Below are 15,646 nucleotides of genomic sequence, written 5' to 3'. Positions count from 1 at the left end.
CTACCAAAACAAAATGGTAAGATATAAAGCAAAAGACATCTTTATATCCATAATTATATTATAATCTTAAACTTTATTTTTAACACTTTAATCTTTAAAATTCAATTTTTAATGCATTTTATGTCAGGACCCGTCCAGAATTCCTTCCCCGGAACCCTAGACAGCCCTGATCCCAGGGAAATACCACCGAACCTTCCAACGGAAAATCCGGCAGCACCTCCCCTAAGGGATTTACTTACCACAAATTTACCTGCACTGAAAACACACTTCAAAAATATCCCCTTATTCCTCCCACAAACTACAAATTGGTTCCACAAATTCCAGCACTTCAAAACAAAAATACAGTAATCCAGTGCAAAATAAATACAACAAGAATGAAAGAAATAGTACAACCGCAATAAAGAAGAACAGGGTACTTCACGAAGTAAAACAGCGAGGAAGATCAAGTCCGATCCGAATGAACACCGACAACCTGGAACCTAGAGGAACGGAATTTAAGAGTGTGAGATGCTAATCATCTCAGTGAGCGACCCTACTACTATACCATATAATATCACAGTAATAAGTATAAATAATAATTATTTGGAAATAATAATTTCTCTCAAAACCCTTACAATTCTCTCAGTTGGAAAGGTTCCCCTTTTAAAACATTTTCACAAAACCCTTTATTCATATTCCCCGAAAACCAAGACATCAAATAATTAAATATCGGAAGCAGTAATAATTAATTTTATTTTTCCAATACAGTTTCCAAACATTTTATTTTTAAAACACAGTTCTGAAAATCATTTGATGCACCCACTATATACCAGTGGCGCCAACAGTACCCAGCGTCCCAAGGTACCGCCAGACAGGAGGTTATAGAAAGAAACCGGCATACGGTCGCGTGGCGTCCCACAGCGCCGCTGCTAACCTGGTGTCCCGGCCAAAGGGGGGTGGCCGCCCTCTCCGATGGCATCCACAGGACACCCTCATAATATCAACCGCGCGCTACTCACACCCACCTGCGCGCTAATCACATCACCTGCGCGCTAATCACACCCACCTGCGCGCTAATCACAACCGTGTGCACACTAACCATATCACATATACCATATCACATAATCAGAACACCAGTACGTGCACGGTGCATCTAAAAATCATAAAATCCATAAATTTAAATCATAAAACAAATTTCACATTTTTCATAAGCATAGCGGGCATAATCCATCCGCTTGAACCGGAAAATTCTCCACAATTTCCTTATAATCCATACCATAAATTCCATGATTTTCAAATCCACCAACTTCCAAATCCATCAATTCAAATATCCACATTTTCCCAATAGCATAAATAATTTCTCGAAATATCATAATCAAATCTCATAATATTCCATGGGCATATTTTATAAAAATTGAAATCACCAATATAACCAAATATTTTCTTTGAAATATTTGAAAATCAAATCATGCCCAATTTACCATTAAAACCACACCAATTTCAAAATCCTCAAAACCATAAAATAATTCCACACGGCATAATTTTGTAGAATTCGCATTTTCTTAAATCCAATAAATTCATAAATAATTCTACAATAAATCCAATAAATATTTGGCACATAGAAATTAAATTCCAAATATTTAATTCACACATAATATATTCATCAATTAAATTCCCCAAAATTAATTTGAAGGTGGGTCACTCACCTGGAGCACGCAATTAACCCATGATCCACTACGGGATCAATTCTACGACTCACCGGTGCTCCTAGAACAAAATTCACAGACAGTCAAATAAATTAATATTTTATTCGGGTAAATAATACCCGGTACCCGGGGGGGTCAAAACACAAACGATATCTAGAATTTACGAGTTATATACCGAATCGAAGCTCGAGTGATGCTAATCACAGATCCGGTCTTAATTTTCGATGATCGTACCCGACGGGGTTTGAATTTTATCGGGAAGCTTTTCGGGTTTCGGCTCTGCAATTCTCCCAAACCGTCGCGAATTGGTGGAAACGGAAGTCGGATTTGGGTTCAGGAGGTCGAACACTACGGACTGGAGCTGGCCGGAATTTTCGGGGTACTCGCCGGAACAGTAATTTCCGGCGGGCCGCCACGTCACCGGCAACCGTCGCCGGAACAGTAATTTCCGACGGTGGCCGTTTGCTGTGAAATTTTGCAGATTTGTAGATCGTGAGGAGAGCAATCCAACGGGACCGACGGTGAGCAAAACGGAGGTCGGACGGCGGAGAAATCACCGTTTGAAGATTTTCGACCCCTCGCCGGAAAACGCTCCGATCCCGGCGCGTCGGTGGTCCGATGGCCGTGATTTTTGGTGGGTAGGCCGGACTTGAGGAGAGGATGCTGGGTGTATGGCGCGTGTACTGTACATCGGCCGGAATAGTGCCGATTCGCGGTGGCCGGCGGTGGAGGGGAAAAATCGCCGCCAAACTTCGGACGTCCGATCCGGGCGCGTCCGGCGGCCGTTCGCCGTGAAATTTGGAGGTTTTGCCGGAAATGAGGTGGGCAATCTGGCTGGCCGGCGCGTGTACAGTAACTAGGCCGGAAAACGTGAAAATGGCCGGCGGCCGGCGGGTCCTCTCTCTCTCTTTCTCTCTCCTCTCTCTCTTTCTCTCTCTTCTCTCTCTTTCTCTCTCTTCCCCGAGAGTTTTTCAAAATTAAAACCCTGTGTGACACTGTTCATGCCACGTGGACCACTCAGAAGCTGACACGTGGCATTTCACTGTTCACGACCCAAAAACATTAAAATAATACGGTATCCGGTAAACTTCAAACGTCCATAACTTTTTAACCACATGTCCGATTTAAGCGTGCCGCTAGTCTATGAACTCGTATCGACGAGTACTTTACAACCATACAAGAGTCAACTCACAATTACATCACAAGAAAAAGTCAACTCCCGGCACCTTTTAGACAGTTTACACTTCAACTTGTTTTGCCCATAACTTTCAAACCGTAGCTCCGTTTTCGACGTGCTACTAGTCTACGCACTCAGGGCGTCATGCACTTCGCCACGGTACCCTAGTCAACTCAAAATTCCCACCGAGTCAAAAAGTCAACTTTTGACCCCTTCGGTCAACGGTCAACAGTCAACCTCGGTCAACGTGCACGGATTCCGGTGCGATTTGGGACGGGGTGTTACAGCCTTCCCCCCTTACAAAAATTTCGTCCTCGAAATTTCCACGCGTCACTGGAACAAACAAGGGTTCTGATCACGCACCTGCGCTTCGGGCTCCCATGTCGCTTCCTCGACTAAGTAGTTCCTTGCCAACCAATCCATGCCCAACACTACTTCAAGTCTGGATAGATCCAACAGGATCAGGTCTGCTTCCATCACTTGATCTGTGAAATCGTCGGGCGTAGTCCTGGCTCCCTGCTGCGTCATAGCAAACACCCGGCCTTGACTTGTCTGCTGGGGTCTCCTTCCTCTACCTCGACTCGATCCTGCAGACGGCTGGACTGATCCCGAAGAAACTCCTACTGGCTGACTCCCCTGGGAACTCTGTCCTGGAAATATCCCCGTATGCTGTGTCCGTCGACCTACTTCTAGCACACTGCCGCTACCATAAGGGCAATCCCTCCTTATGTGACCTGGCTGCCCACACCGAAAGCATAAACCATCCATCTGACACTGCCCAGAATGATTCCCCCTACAAAGTGGACAAATCCGCGGAGAACCAATGCGTGACTGCTGATACGAGCTTGCATCCACACTGATCGAATGGCGAGCTGGCTGGGGCATGCGATAACTATCTCTCCTCTGGAATCTGCCTCGTGGGCTTAACCCATCACTGTCTGAGCCTGAGCTATGGCTCTTCTTAGCTGCCCCTTGTCGAGGTACTCCGCTATACGAACCTTCGAATGATCTGCGCCTCGAGGGTCTGTGTATCTTCTCCTGTCTCTCTAGCTCGAGCGCTGCATCCCTGGCGGACTGATAGGTGGGATGTACTGATCCAGAAAGGGTGTAGCCGATACTCTCTTTCAATCCGTCTATGAACCTCACCTTCTTTGTGTGATCGTCGGGAATTAGGTGCATGTAGAATTCTGATAGTTCTCGGAATCTCCTCTCGTACTTTGTCACCGTCATGTTCCCCTGTCGTAGTTCCTCGAACTCTCTCCTTCTTGCTTCACGGTAGGCAGGAGGACAAAACTCAGTAGAGAAGGCCATCTTGAACTGATCTCACGTATGCCTTGCACGAACAACTGGGCTAACTTCTCGGGTGAAAAATGTTCTCGTACCGGTAGGAAGTGTGCTGACTTGGTGAGACGATCAATGATTACCCAAATGCCGTCGTACCTTCTAGGTGTGGAAGGAAGCTTGAATACGAAGTCCATGTTGAGTTCTTCCCACTTCCACACGGGAATCGGTAAAGGTTGGAGTAGTCCCGAAGGCTTCTGTCTTTCTGCTTTCACTTGTTGACAAATCAAACACTTTGATACGAAGTCTGCCACTTCTCTCTTCATACCAATCCACCAATAATACTTAACAAGCGTCCGGTACATCTTGGTACTCCCAGGATGCATCGCATACATCGAGCTGTGCGCCTCCTCTAAAATCTCCTTCTTGAGTCCTGGGGTATCCGGAACACAAAGTCGTCCTTTATACACGAGGGCTCCATCCCTCCTTATGGAAAATTCCGGATCAAGACCTTCTTGTACCTTGCCCTTAATTGTCCTCAACTTAGGATCTTCCATTTGGGTCTCTACTATACGATCCACCAACACCGGTCGTACCTGGAAGCTAGCCATAAGAACTCCTGAAGGATGCATATGCATTAACACCCCCATCTTCTTCAACTCCACCATGAGAGGTAGTTGGATGACTTGGATGTGAGCAAAAGATCCAGTAGCCTTCTTACTCAAGGCATCTGCCACTACATTCGCCTAATAGTGACTTTAACTTCCCTCTTGTGCAACTTTCCTTCTCATGCCCACTAATTAAGGATATTCAAATTGGTCCACGAGAACACGATCTGCAAGTCTTGGTCATAGTCGAACGCTAACCATAAGGTGCTTCTAAAGCATGCATCCTTAAACCAACAACCAACTCTCGTGACTCGATCAGCACTTTAAAAGGTTAGATTAGAACTTAAGTCTAATTTCCTCAAATACTGGTATCACCAAGTTAAGGTTGAGATTAATTCACTTATCTTCGATTACCCTCCTAGTACTTACAATTATAAAGCCCCTGCTCCTCATTGATTAACCAATAGTCTTAACCTCGACAAACATCAATCTTTCTTTTAACTAAATTCATCAAGGTCATGAATAAAATTCTCAACATCCAAATATCATTCTTGAAAACCCTAAGTTTCCCTTATTTCAAATAAATTCCATGAATCCACACCTCAAGCAATAAGAAATTTAAATCTTAATTCTAGCATCACCACCAATACTATGAACAAATCACTAGATCCTTAACCCAATAAAGTATTCCACACTTCTTAAATTCTAACTCCGTCCCAAAAATCATACTCCTTATCATTGTAAATTATCACCAACAATCTCAACCACCTTGAATCGATAAAGCACCACCAATACGAACCTTAAATCTCCAAGGAAATAAGATATCAAGATCTTAGCTTCTAGAATGAAAATAACCATGCTTAAACATCCAACCATGCCTAAGGAATCATCCTCATCTCATTAACCTCATCAACCACCAAGTAGAACTTTAGTCGCTATCCGGAGCTTGCTTGATTCTCTAAACGCTGTCGTACCTTCTCTTTGTGAACGATAGTTTAAGCACGAAATCCATATTTACATCTCCCTACTTTACTTGTCGGTGACTTAAGTACCTTTATTCGGATCTTGCAACTTCCTTTATCGTGCCAAACCACCATGTCATCCAGTGAGCATTCCATACGTCTTTATACCCTTGGGGGGTATCGCATACTTTGAATCGCGTACTTCCTTTAAGATCTCCTTTTTGAACTCAACGATACCCTTCTTTGGATTCTCGACTGGCAATACTTAACCCTTAAGTCGCTCTTGAAAAAACCATAACATAAAACAAATAATAAAATATATTTTTCAAATATACCTAACTTGCATAGGCAGTTGTTAAAACTCCACATTGAAAATCATATCTTAAAATTCATAGCATAAAATAAAATATGCACGCTTGTAATGGAGGTACGTACGACACCTTCTACATGTTACGTAATCCATGATTCCAACTGTCACCGACACTCTGCTACCAATACAAACCAGGGTGGTTGCCTATATTGGCCGTCCAATTCCCCGGGCTCGTAGGCAACATGATCATGGGGCTAGCTCTACATGGACCACATTGGTTCGCCGCCTCCATATGGTGCAGTATAATATCAACAATATAACATACAGATACATGTACGAGCACAAACCAAAAATACTTGAATAAAACACCTTTAATTTCAAATACCACTTTGAAAAGCATTTAAATTTTGATAATCGATCGGGAAAATATTTTGACGCCTTGAAATCGATCGACACACATCCTTAGGCAATCATCCTTCTTCTCCATGAACGAAACGGATACCATTCACGATGATAAGCTTGACCTTCGAAAAGAAAAGGCATCCTCGACCATCGACTAGGCCATAGGAATTTCCCGTTAGGCTAGATGATCCTAATTGACACCCTCGAAGATTAGAGTTATTCAAACTCGGGCAACGAATTTACTTCGAGACAAACAGAAAGAACGCTTCCACGCGGGTAAAACGAGAGACTAGACATGGATGGGACACACAACAATGCACAGTCCCTTCGGAATACTAGAACCTAGAGCTCTGATACCAACTGTCAGGACCCGTCCAGAATTCCTTCCCCGGAACCCTAGACAGCCCTGATCCCAGGGAAATACCACCGAACCTTCCAACGGAAAATCCGGCAGCACCTCCCCTAAGGGATTTACTTACCACAAATTTACCTGCACTGAAAACACACTTCAAAAATATCCCCTTATTCCTCCCACAAACTACAAATTGGTTCCACAAATTCCAGCACTTCAAAACAAAAATACAGTAATCCAGTGCAAAATAAATACAACAAGAATGAAAGAAATAGTACAACCGCAATAAAGAAGAACAGGGTACTTCACGAAGTAAAACAGCGAGGAAGATCAAGTCCGATCCGAATGAACACCGACAACCTGGAACCTAGAGGAACGGAATTTAAGAGTGTGAGATGCTAATCATCTCAGTGAGCGACCCTACTACTATACCATATAATATCACAGTAATAAGTATAAATAATAATTATTTGGAAATAATAATTTCTCTCAAAACCCTTACAATTCTCTCAGTTGGAAAGGTTCCCCTTTTAAAACATTTTCACAAAACCCTTTATTCATATTCCCCGAAAACCAAGACATCAAATAATTAAATATCGGAAGCAGTAATAATTAATTTTATTTTTCCAATACAGTTTCCAAACATTTTATTTTTAAAACACAGTTCTGAAAATCATTTGATGCACCCACTATATACCAGTGGCGCCAACAGTACCCAGCGTCCCAAGGTACCGCCAGACAGGAGGTTATAGAAAGAAACCGGCATACGGTCGCGTGGCGTCCCACAGCGCCGCTGCTAACCTGGTGTCCCGGCCAAAGGGGGGTGGCCGCCCTCTCCGATGGCATCCACAGGACACCCTCATAATATCAACCGCGCGCTACTCACACCCACCTGCGCGCTAATCACATCACCTGCGCGCTAATCACACCCACCTGCGCGCTAATCACAACCGTGTGCACACTAACCATATCACATATACCATATCACATAATCAGAACACCAGTACGTGCACGGTGCATCTAAAAATCATAAAATCCATAAATTTAAATCATAAAACAAATTTCACATTTTTCATAAGCATAGCGGGCATAATCCATCCGCTTGAACCGGAAAATTCTCCACAATTTCCTTATAATCCATACCATAAATTCCATGATTTTCAAATCCACCAACTTCCAAATCCATCAATTCAAATATCCACATTTTCCCAATAGCATAAATAATTTCTCGAAATATCATAATCAAATCTCATAATATTCCATGGGCATATTTTATAAAAATTGAAATCACCAATATAACCAAATATTTTCTTTGAAATATTTGAAAATCAAATCATGCCCAATTTACCATTAAAACCACACCAATTTCAAAATCCTCAAAACCATAAAATAATTCCACACGGCATAATTTTGTAGAATTCGCATTTTCTTAAATCCAATAAATTCATAAATAATTCTACAATAAATCCAATAAATATTTGGCACATAGAAATTAAATTCCAAATATTTAATTCACACATAATATATTCATCAATTAAATTCCCCAAAATTAATTTGAAGGTGGGTCACTCACCTGGAGCACGCAATTAACCCATGATCCACTACGGGATCAATTCTACGACTCACCGGTGCTCCTAGAACAAAATTCACAGACAGTCAAATAAATTAATATTTTATTCGGGTAAATAATACCCGGTACCCGGGGGGGTCAAAACACAAACGATATCTAGAATTTACGAGTTATATACCGAATCGAAGCTCGAGTGATGCTAATCACAGATCCGGTCTTAATTTTCGATGATCGTACCCGACGGGGTTTGAATTTTATCGGGAAGCTTTTCGGGTTTCGGCTCTGCAATTCTCCCAAACCGTCGCGAATTGGTGGAAACGGAAGTCGGATTTGGGTTCAGGAGGTCGAACACTACGGACTGGAGCTGGCCGGAATTTTCGGGGTACTCGCCGGAACAGTAATTTCCGGCGGGCCGCCACGTCACCGGCAACCGTCGCCGGAACAGTAATTTCCGACGGTGGCCGTTTGCTGTGAAATTTTGCAGATTTGTAGATCGTGAGGAGAGCAATCCAACGGGACCGACGGTGAGCAAAACGGAGGTCGGACGGCGGAGAAATCACCGTTTGAAGATTTTCGACCCCTCGCCGGAAAACGCTCCGATCCCGGCGCGTCGGTGGTCCGATGGCCGTGATTTTTGGTGGGTAGGCCGGACTTGAGGAGAGGATGCTGGGTGTATGGCGCGTGTACTGTACATCGGCCGGAATAGTGCCGATTCGCGGTGGCCGGCGGTGGAGGGGAAAAATCGCCGCCAAACTTCGGACGTCCGATCCGGGCGCGTCCGGCGGCCGTTCGCCGTGAAATTTGGAGGTTTTGCCGGAAATGAGGTGGGCAATCTGGCTGGCCGGCGCGTGTACAGTAACTAGGCCGGAAAACGTGAAAATGGCCGGCGGCCGGCGGGTCCTCTCTCTCTCTTTCTCTCTCCTCTCTCTCTTTCTCTCTCTTCTCTCTCTTTCTCTCTCTTCCCCGAGAGTTTTTCAAAATTAAAACCCTGTGTGACACTGTTCATGCCACGTGGACCACTCAGAAGCTGACACGTGGCATTTCACTGTTCACGACCCAAAAACATTAAAATAATACGGTATCCGGTAAACTTCAAACGTCCATAACTTTTTAACCACATGTCCGATTTAAGCGTGCCGCTAGTCTATGAACTCGTATCGACGAGTACTTTACAACCATACAAGAGTCAACTCACAATTACATCACAAGAAAAAGTCAACTCCCGGCACCTTTTAGACAGTTTACACTTCAACTTGTTTTGCCCATAACTTTCAAACCGTAGCTCCGTTTTCGACGTGCTACTAGTCTACGCACTCAGGGCGTCATGCACTTCGCCACGGTACCCTAGTCAACTCAAAATTCCCACCGAGTCAAAAAGTCAACTTTTGACCCCTTCGGTCAACGGTCAACAGTCAACCTCGGTCAACGTGCACGGATTCCGGTGCGATTTGGGACGGGGTGTTACATTTTAAGTCTTAGATTTTTTTTTTATTACTTTTAATTGTTTTTAAATACGCAAGTGTATTTAAAGCAACATGCCGGAGAGATTTGTCTGATTTACAATCTGCATGTCTCAAAACTAATGAAATTAGACTGAAAAAAGAAAAATTTAAGGATCAAACAGCATTACAAAATAAAATTAAAGGACTAAAGTGCTAAATTAAAGGACTAAAATGCAAATATCAACATAATATTGATAATCCTACCCCCCCCCCCCCCAAAAAAAAAAAAAAAGTTCAAAATATATATTTTTTTAATTTTAAAAAAATGAATAAAAAGGTCAAAATATATAGAGCAAAAGGCATCGTTTTTAGCGCGCCGTAGAAAAAGCAATTAATTTAACCCGCATAACCTACTGTTCCTCTGGTTCATATTTTCACTCCCGCCGGTTCATTCCAGACTACGTCGTCGTTTCAAGGTTTGCTATTAGCAGTCAGTTAAAACCTTCACGGTTCACCTGGTTTCTACATTCACTCTCGCTGGGTATAGCTTGCTTTCTATATAGACCATATAGTATTTTTACTTTTTTTTTTAAATATATAATTCTTAGGCTCCGAGTGACAAACATTGAGCAGAAAAAGCTTAGTAGTAAATTCTAAGGAGTAAAAAATACAGTTTTTTTTTTTTTTTGGGCAGATTAAGGATTTAAAAATGTTGTCGGAAGGAAACGAAAAGGAGGAGGTAAAGACGTTTGAAGGTTTGGGGATATGCAAGGAATTGGTGGTGGCTTGTGATAAATTGGGTTGGAAAAACCCTTCAAAAATTCAGGCCGAAGCTATTCCTTATGCACTTGAAGGTTTTTGCTCTCTCTGTTTTTTGCTTTTTTATTTGTCAAATATAAATGCCCAAGTTTTAAATTTTCATTATTTTATTTGTATGGTATGGTGATGAAAATATCTGTATTAAAAAGATGTCTATATCTGTTTCAGCTATGCTTAACGTTTTGGTGCTTTGGCATTTCAAGTATAAATGCCCGAGTTGTGATGAAAATATTTATCTCTGTAGGATTAAGAAAATTGATGGGTCTATATCGCATGCTCGATGTTCTGGTCCTGAAAGATTCATTTTTGTTGTTGTAGGGAAAGACTTGATTGGACTTGCTCAAACGGGTTCTGGCAAAACTGGTGCTTTTGTTCTACCCATATTGCAAGCCCTTTTAGAAGCTCAACGACCATTTTTTGCTTGCGTATTGTCACCAACAAGGTTAGTTATCTTTTTTCGTAAACTTGATTTTTAATTGGAATTTTGTCTTTTCCCCCAAACATTGAATCATTTAACTGTTTGATCTTGTTCCAGGGAGCTTGCGATTCAAATTTCCGAACAGTTTGAAGCTTTAGGGTCTGAAATCGGTGTTAAATGTGCAGTGGTGAGCAGTTAGTTTAAATTAAGTCTCATAGAATTTTTGCATGTAAGAATGTAGTGATTATCACCTTGAATTTGCTCAATAAATTTTAGCTTTCGGAAAACTGGTTTTGGCTTTATACCTCTACATAACAATCAACAATGTTTGAATTCAGTAATCTTGTGCTAATCAGTGTATTAATCATCTGTTTGTATTATTTGTCCTCCCTTATGGTGAATCAACTCAATAAGAAAATAGAGAATGACTGCACCCTTTTGATGATCAAGAATGTCTTGCTAAGCATTCTGATGTGGTTGGTTGCAAGATTATTCATTTCAGTTCATTGTTGACATTGATTATGTAGTTTACCATTGTTTTGAAATTGTTGTAGCTTGTTGGAGGGATAGACATGGGGCAACAGGCAATTAAACTTGCAAAGCGGCCGCACATTATTGTAAGTGTTTGTTTCTTGGATTGATAGCCTTGCTAGAATCTTTTATTATTTTGTTTTCTGACTTTTTAATTTCATGCCCTCTGTTTTAGGTTGCTACACCTGGACGCCTTGTGGATCATTTAAAAAATACGAAGGGTTTTTCTCTTCGTACACTGAAATTTCTGGTTTTCCCTTCTATCTGACATTATTTTACTTTTTAAATTTTTATTTTTGTTTTATCTTCTCTGATCAGTTTTATGTTGTCCATACATATTGAGCAGGTTTTAGATGAGGCAGACAGATTGCTTAATGTGGACTTTGAGAAATCACTTGATGAAATTCTGAATGTGATCCCCCGTGAGCGAAAAACATATTTATTTTCTGCTACTATGACCAAAAAGGTAACATATTATTGTATCTTGAGTTACTTGTGAAGCAAGTTTTAGATATACTATTTTCAATTTCCAAGGACTGATAAAATTGAGTACTTTATATGCACTGCAACATTTGTTTGTTCCTGAGGTGTTTTTTTTATTTTTTATTTTTTTATTTTTTATATATATATATATATTTAAAAAATTATCATCTCTACATAGCCATATATGGTAAATCCTGCCACATGCTTCCTGAAACATGTGAAACCTTTTAAAAGATTCAGAATGGTCCGCTTAATTTATGTTTCCTTGTAGTGGTGGGTATAGTTTTCTACATCATAACAAGTCAGATTTTGGGAACACTTTCACCATCTTATTTAGAGTTTTTTTTTTTTTTTTTTTTTTTCATGCTTTTAGTTTTCATTTGTCAGCATCATCTACTTCTGGTTTAAAGATTATGGCCCTTTATATAGAGTTCATGGAAATTTTGTTATTGTTGGCACCAAATGGATTTTAGAAGGTTTACCAGGGTTTCATACACTCAAAAAATCATTGCTAGTGTCCCCTAATTTGTGCTTTTGTATTATAATTGAAAAATATTTTAAGGATTTCAATTTGTTTTTTGCCAATTAAAAACAATTCAAATTGTTCACATGCATTTTAATTCTTTATTCAGGTCCGAAAACTTCAAAGGGCTTGTCTAAGGAACCCTGTGAAGGTACGGTAAAATAATTCTGCATGTCACATTGGTTCATTGTTTTTTCTCGAATAGTACTGTGATTATTTGGTGTGTGGTTATTACAGATTGAAGCAGCATCAAAATATTCTACAGTTAACACACTGAAGCAACAGTATTGGTTTATGGCTTCTATGTATAAGGTTATTCCTTACCTTGGTTTTAAACTTCTTTTGGGGATTTCTAGAAATTATTTTATTTCTATTTAAGTATTATGGCTTGTAAGTGGTAATAAACCAATGGGTCTGACACGTGAGTTTATTATTAATGGTTATTGTTTAGTTTTTGTTGGTGAAAATGGGAAAAACATCTCTATTTTAAAGATCTAATTCTTGAGGATGGTGGAAAGGAGTCCGCTAATTGATCTAAAAAATACTTGAGGAATATTTCAATAATTTGAAAATATTTGTCTTCTGGACATAAAAGCTATACAATTTTATAAATTTTGTTTAAGGTTTTAATTAATTACTTAATTCGACGAAGAAGCATATAAGGAATTACCCTTAGTTATATCATCTTCTAGTTTCAGTCAAATATTTCCATAATTCACGTTGTGGATAGCATGAAAGCTGAAGATGTGATTGTGTTGTCAGTTGTGGAGTGGCTTGAAAAGGCATGACTTCTTTAAGATGTAATATTGTCTCCCTTAATCTGTAACTTAGGGGAAAGCTCCTTAATTTGTAGATTGTCGTTTTGAAGTGTTGTATATTTGCAGTATGAATGTGGTTTGATTTTGGCTGGTATATGCACTATTGGAATATAATTTTTTACTTGGATTTATCATCTTTCCAGGATTGTCATCTAGTTTATTTGCTGACTGAAATGATTGGATGTACAACGATGGTTTTCACCTCCACATGTGATAAAACACGCTTTCTGGCTATCACTCTTCGAAAACTAGGCTTTAGGGCGATCCCAATTAATGGTCAAATGAGCCAGGTATATACATTTATTTTCTCCAATATGCATATAATTTTCTCTAATGCTTTGAACCTTATGGTTTTCCCTTTCTGTATGGTTGTTTTCCAAATTTTGTCCAACCTCATTGATGCAATTCCTTTGACAGGCAAAGAGGCTTGGAGCCTTAAATATGTTCAAGGCTGGAGAGTGTAATATACTTATATGCACTGATGTGGCAAGTAGAGGGCTGGATATTCCATCCGTGGATGTGGTTATTAATTATGATATCCCTTTTGAGTCCAAGGTCAGTCTTGTTGTCTTATGTCCTGTACTAGCATTGAATCTGATATATGTAATCGACCAATGAGCTTCTCAATCTTCTGCACATCCTAGTGTGTTTCAATTATTTTTTGGAGTCATGTATGAGACACTTAAATCTTATTTTATTCTGTAATTTTGGCTCTTTTTGTTCAATACCACTTTAAGATGATGAATATACAAAGACTTGTTTCACTAATATTCGTTATCTATACCCGAATATACTAACTTCAAGTGGGTCACAGGATTATATACATCGAGTGGGAAGAACTGCTCGGGCAGGAAGATCCGGGTTTGCAGTCTCCCTATTGGATCAGTATCAGTTGGAGTGGTATTTACTGATTGAGCAGCTTATTGGTAAGGGATGCTTTCGTATTTCTTCCATTAAGCATCCAAGAAAAAGTATTCCAGAGACTTACAAAATGTTTCTACTTTTTAGGCAAGAAGTTAAGTGGATATCCTGCTCAGGAGGAGGAAGTTCTTCTATTACATGAGCGTGTCGAGGAAGCAAAAAGATTGTCCACTATTGTAATAATCCTTTTTATCTTGCTGATTCTGTCTTCATCTGCTTTTTCTATTTATGAATTGCCAGGAGTCGGTGCTTTTGCTGACAACTAATTTGTCCACCATGCCTTACTGTCAAGCCTTCAAAAATCAAGATGAATGATGGCCCCTTGCCCTTGTTTAGACCCTTTGGCATCTCATACACTTGCTACATGATTGAAGTTTCCTCTGAACACCTTGAATGTTATGAATGTGTTGTTCTGATTGGTTTCATTGATAGCATATCTACCGTAGTTTAATTGTTCTTTCTAGTTTGGTTTTCTATACATTTGATAGCCTTGATTTTCATATGTGTAGTTCCACTACCAGGGCATTATCATATTTTGTTTGCAGTCATTGGTTACCGAAACTCGTGTTGAACATCTGTAGGAAATTAAAGAGAAAGGGGGCAGGAAGAGGAGGGCTGATGGAGGAGATGATGATGATGATGATGGAGATATTTACAGTTTCAGGAAGGTAAAGTCGTCCAAGAAGTCAAGGAGAAGATGATATTGGCTGCTCTGATGCAACAATTTTGGAGTTTTGTTATTTTTTAGTTACTATTTATTTATTTATTTATTTTTCTTAGTTTCTTAAGTTGGAATTTGTTGTAAATATCAGTTTGGCTTGCTATGTTAGCTCCCTCGTGAAGCCAAAGAAAAGAGCATATGTTGAACACCACTGGGAAAACACACGAAAATTGACATTTATAAAATCTGTATAGTTGATATTTGACACTATTGAAATGTGCATAGTTTAATAAATGAGCATAGTTTAGTATTCTTTGTTAGAATTTTGTGCGATAAGATCGCTTATAGAAATGTATGATGATTGGCAATGATTAAGCATTCAATTGCTGAAACACTTTTTTTCTAACATCACCTTCAAATGGTGTCAAAATTATACTTGAAAAATATTATTTGGTGCCCATTGTGATGGGTGATGGAACACCTGTAGAATATAGTATGTGATAATTTAATTTGTATCCTAAAAGGGGTTCATTTTCTTTTATTAGATAATAGAATTATTCATTTAACATGAATGGTTTCAATATTATCATTGTTAGTGATAAATAGTAAAATTGTTGTAATAGATAAATCAAATTTTAAAATAGTTTATTCCAATTCAAACCAATTTACTATTCCAAAAAAAA

The 15,646-nt window shown here is 39.8% G+C and overlaps 1 protein-coding gene across 2 annotated transcripts; it reads left to right on the top strand.

Annotated features, from left to right (window-relative positions):
* Positions 1 to 10,170: 10,170 nt before the first annotated feature.
* LOC107417822 (DEAD-box ATP-dependent RNA helicase 10) lies at positions 10,171 to 15,275 on the top strand. Of its 2 annotated transcripts, none has more exons than XM_060814131.1 (14): positions 10,171 to 10,330; positions 10,484 to 10,643; positions 10,927 to 11,050; positions 11,144 to 11,213; positions 11,581 to 11,643; positions 11,733 to 11,807; positions 11,904 to 12,023; positions 12,673 to 12,714; positions 12,801 to 12,875; positions 13,525 to 13,671; positions 13,799 to 13,936; positions 14,196 to 14,307; positions 14,390 to 14,478; positions 14,884 to 15,275. In XM_060814131.1, the coding sequence occupies exons 2-14, from the start codon at positions 10,499 to 10,501 to the stop codon at positions 15,001 to 15,003; spliced, it is 1,320 nt and encodes a 439-aa protein (XP_060670114.1). In that variant the 5' UTR covers positions 10,171 to 10,330; positions 10,484 to 10,498; the 3' UTR covers positions 15,004 to 15,275. The 2 variants fall into 2 exon arrangements, with proteins under 2 accessions (XP_060670114.1, XP_060670115.1); XM_060814132.1 differs by having other exon boundaries at positions 10,249 to 10,265.
* The last annotated feature ends 371 nt before the right edge of the window (positions 15,276 to 15,646 follow it).

This window comes from Ziziphus jujuba, chromosome 2 (assembly GCF_031755915.1).
Source record: "Ziziphus jujuba cultivar Dongzao chromosome 2, ASM3175591v1".
NCBI classification, from domain to species: domain Eukaryota; kingdom Viridiplantae; phylum Streptophyta; class Magnoliopsida; order Rosales; family Rhamnaceae; genus Ziziphus; species Ziziphus jujuba.
This window is presented reverse-complemented; position numbering and strand designations above follow the sequence as displayed.

Bases quoted from the DNA above. Each gene is read 5' to 3' on its own strand.
- LOC107417822 (XM_060814131.1), top strand. From the start codon at position 10,499: ATGTTGTCGGAAGGAAACGAAAAGGAGGAGGTAAAGACGTTTGAAGGT. The intron at 11,644-11,732 runs GTAAGTGTTTGT...CCTCTGTTTTAG, and splicing joins CAAAGCGGCCGCACATTATT to GTTGCTACACCTGGACGCCT. The intron at 13,672-13,798 runs GTATATACATTT...TTCCTTTGACAG, and splicing joins TTAATGGTCAAATGAGCCAG to GCAAAGAGGCTTGGAGCCTT.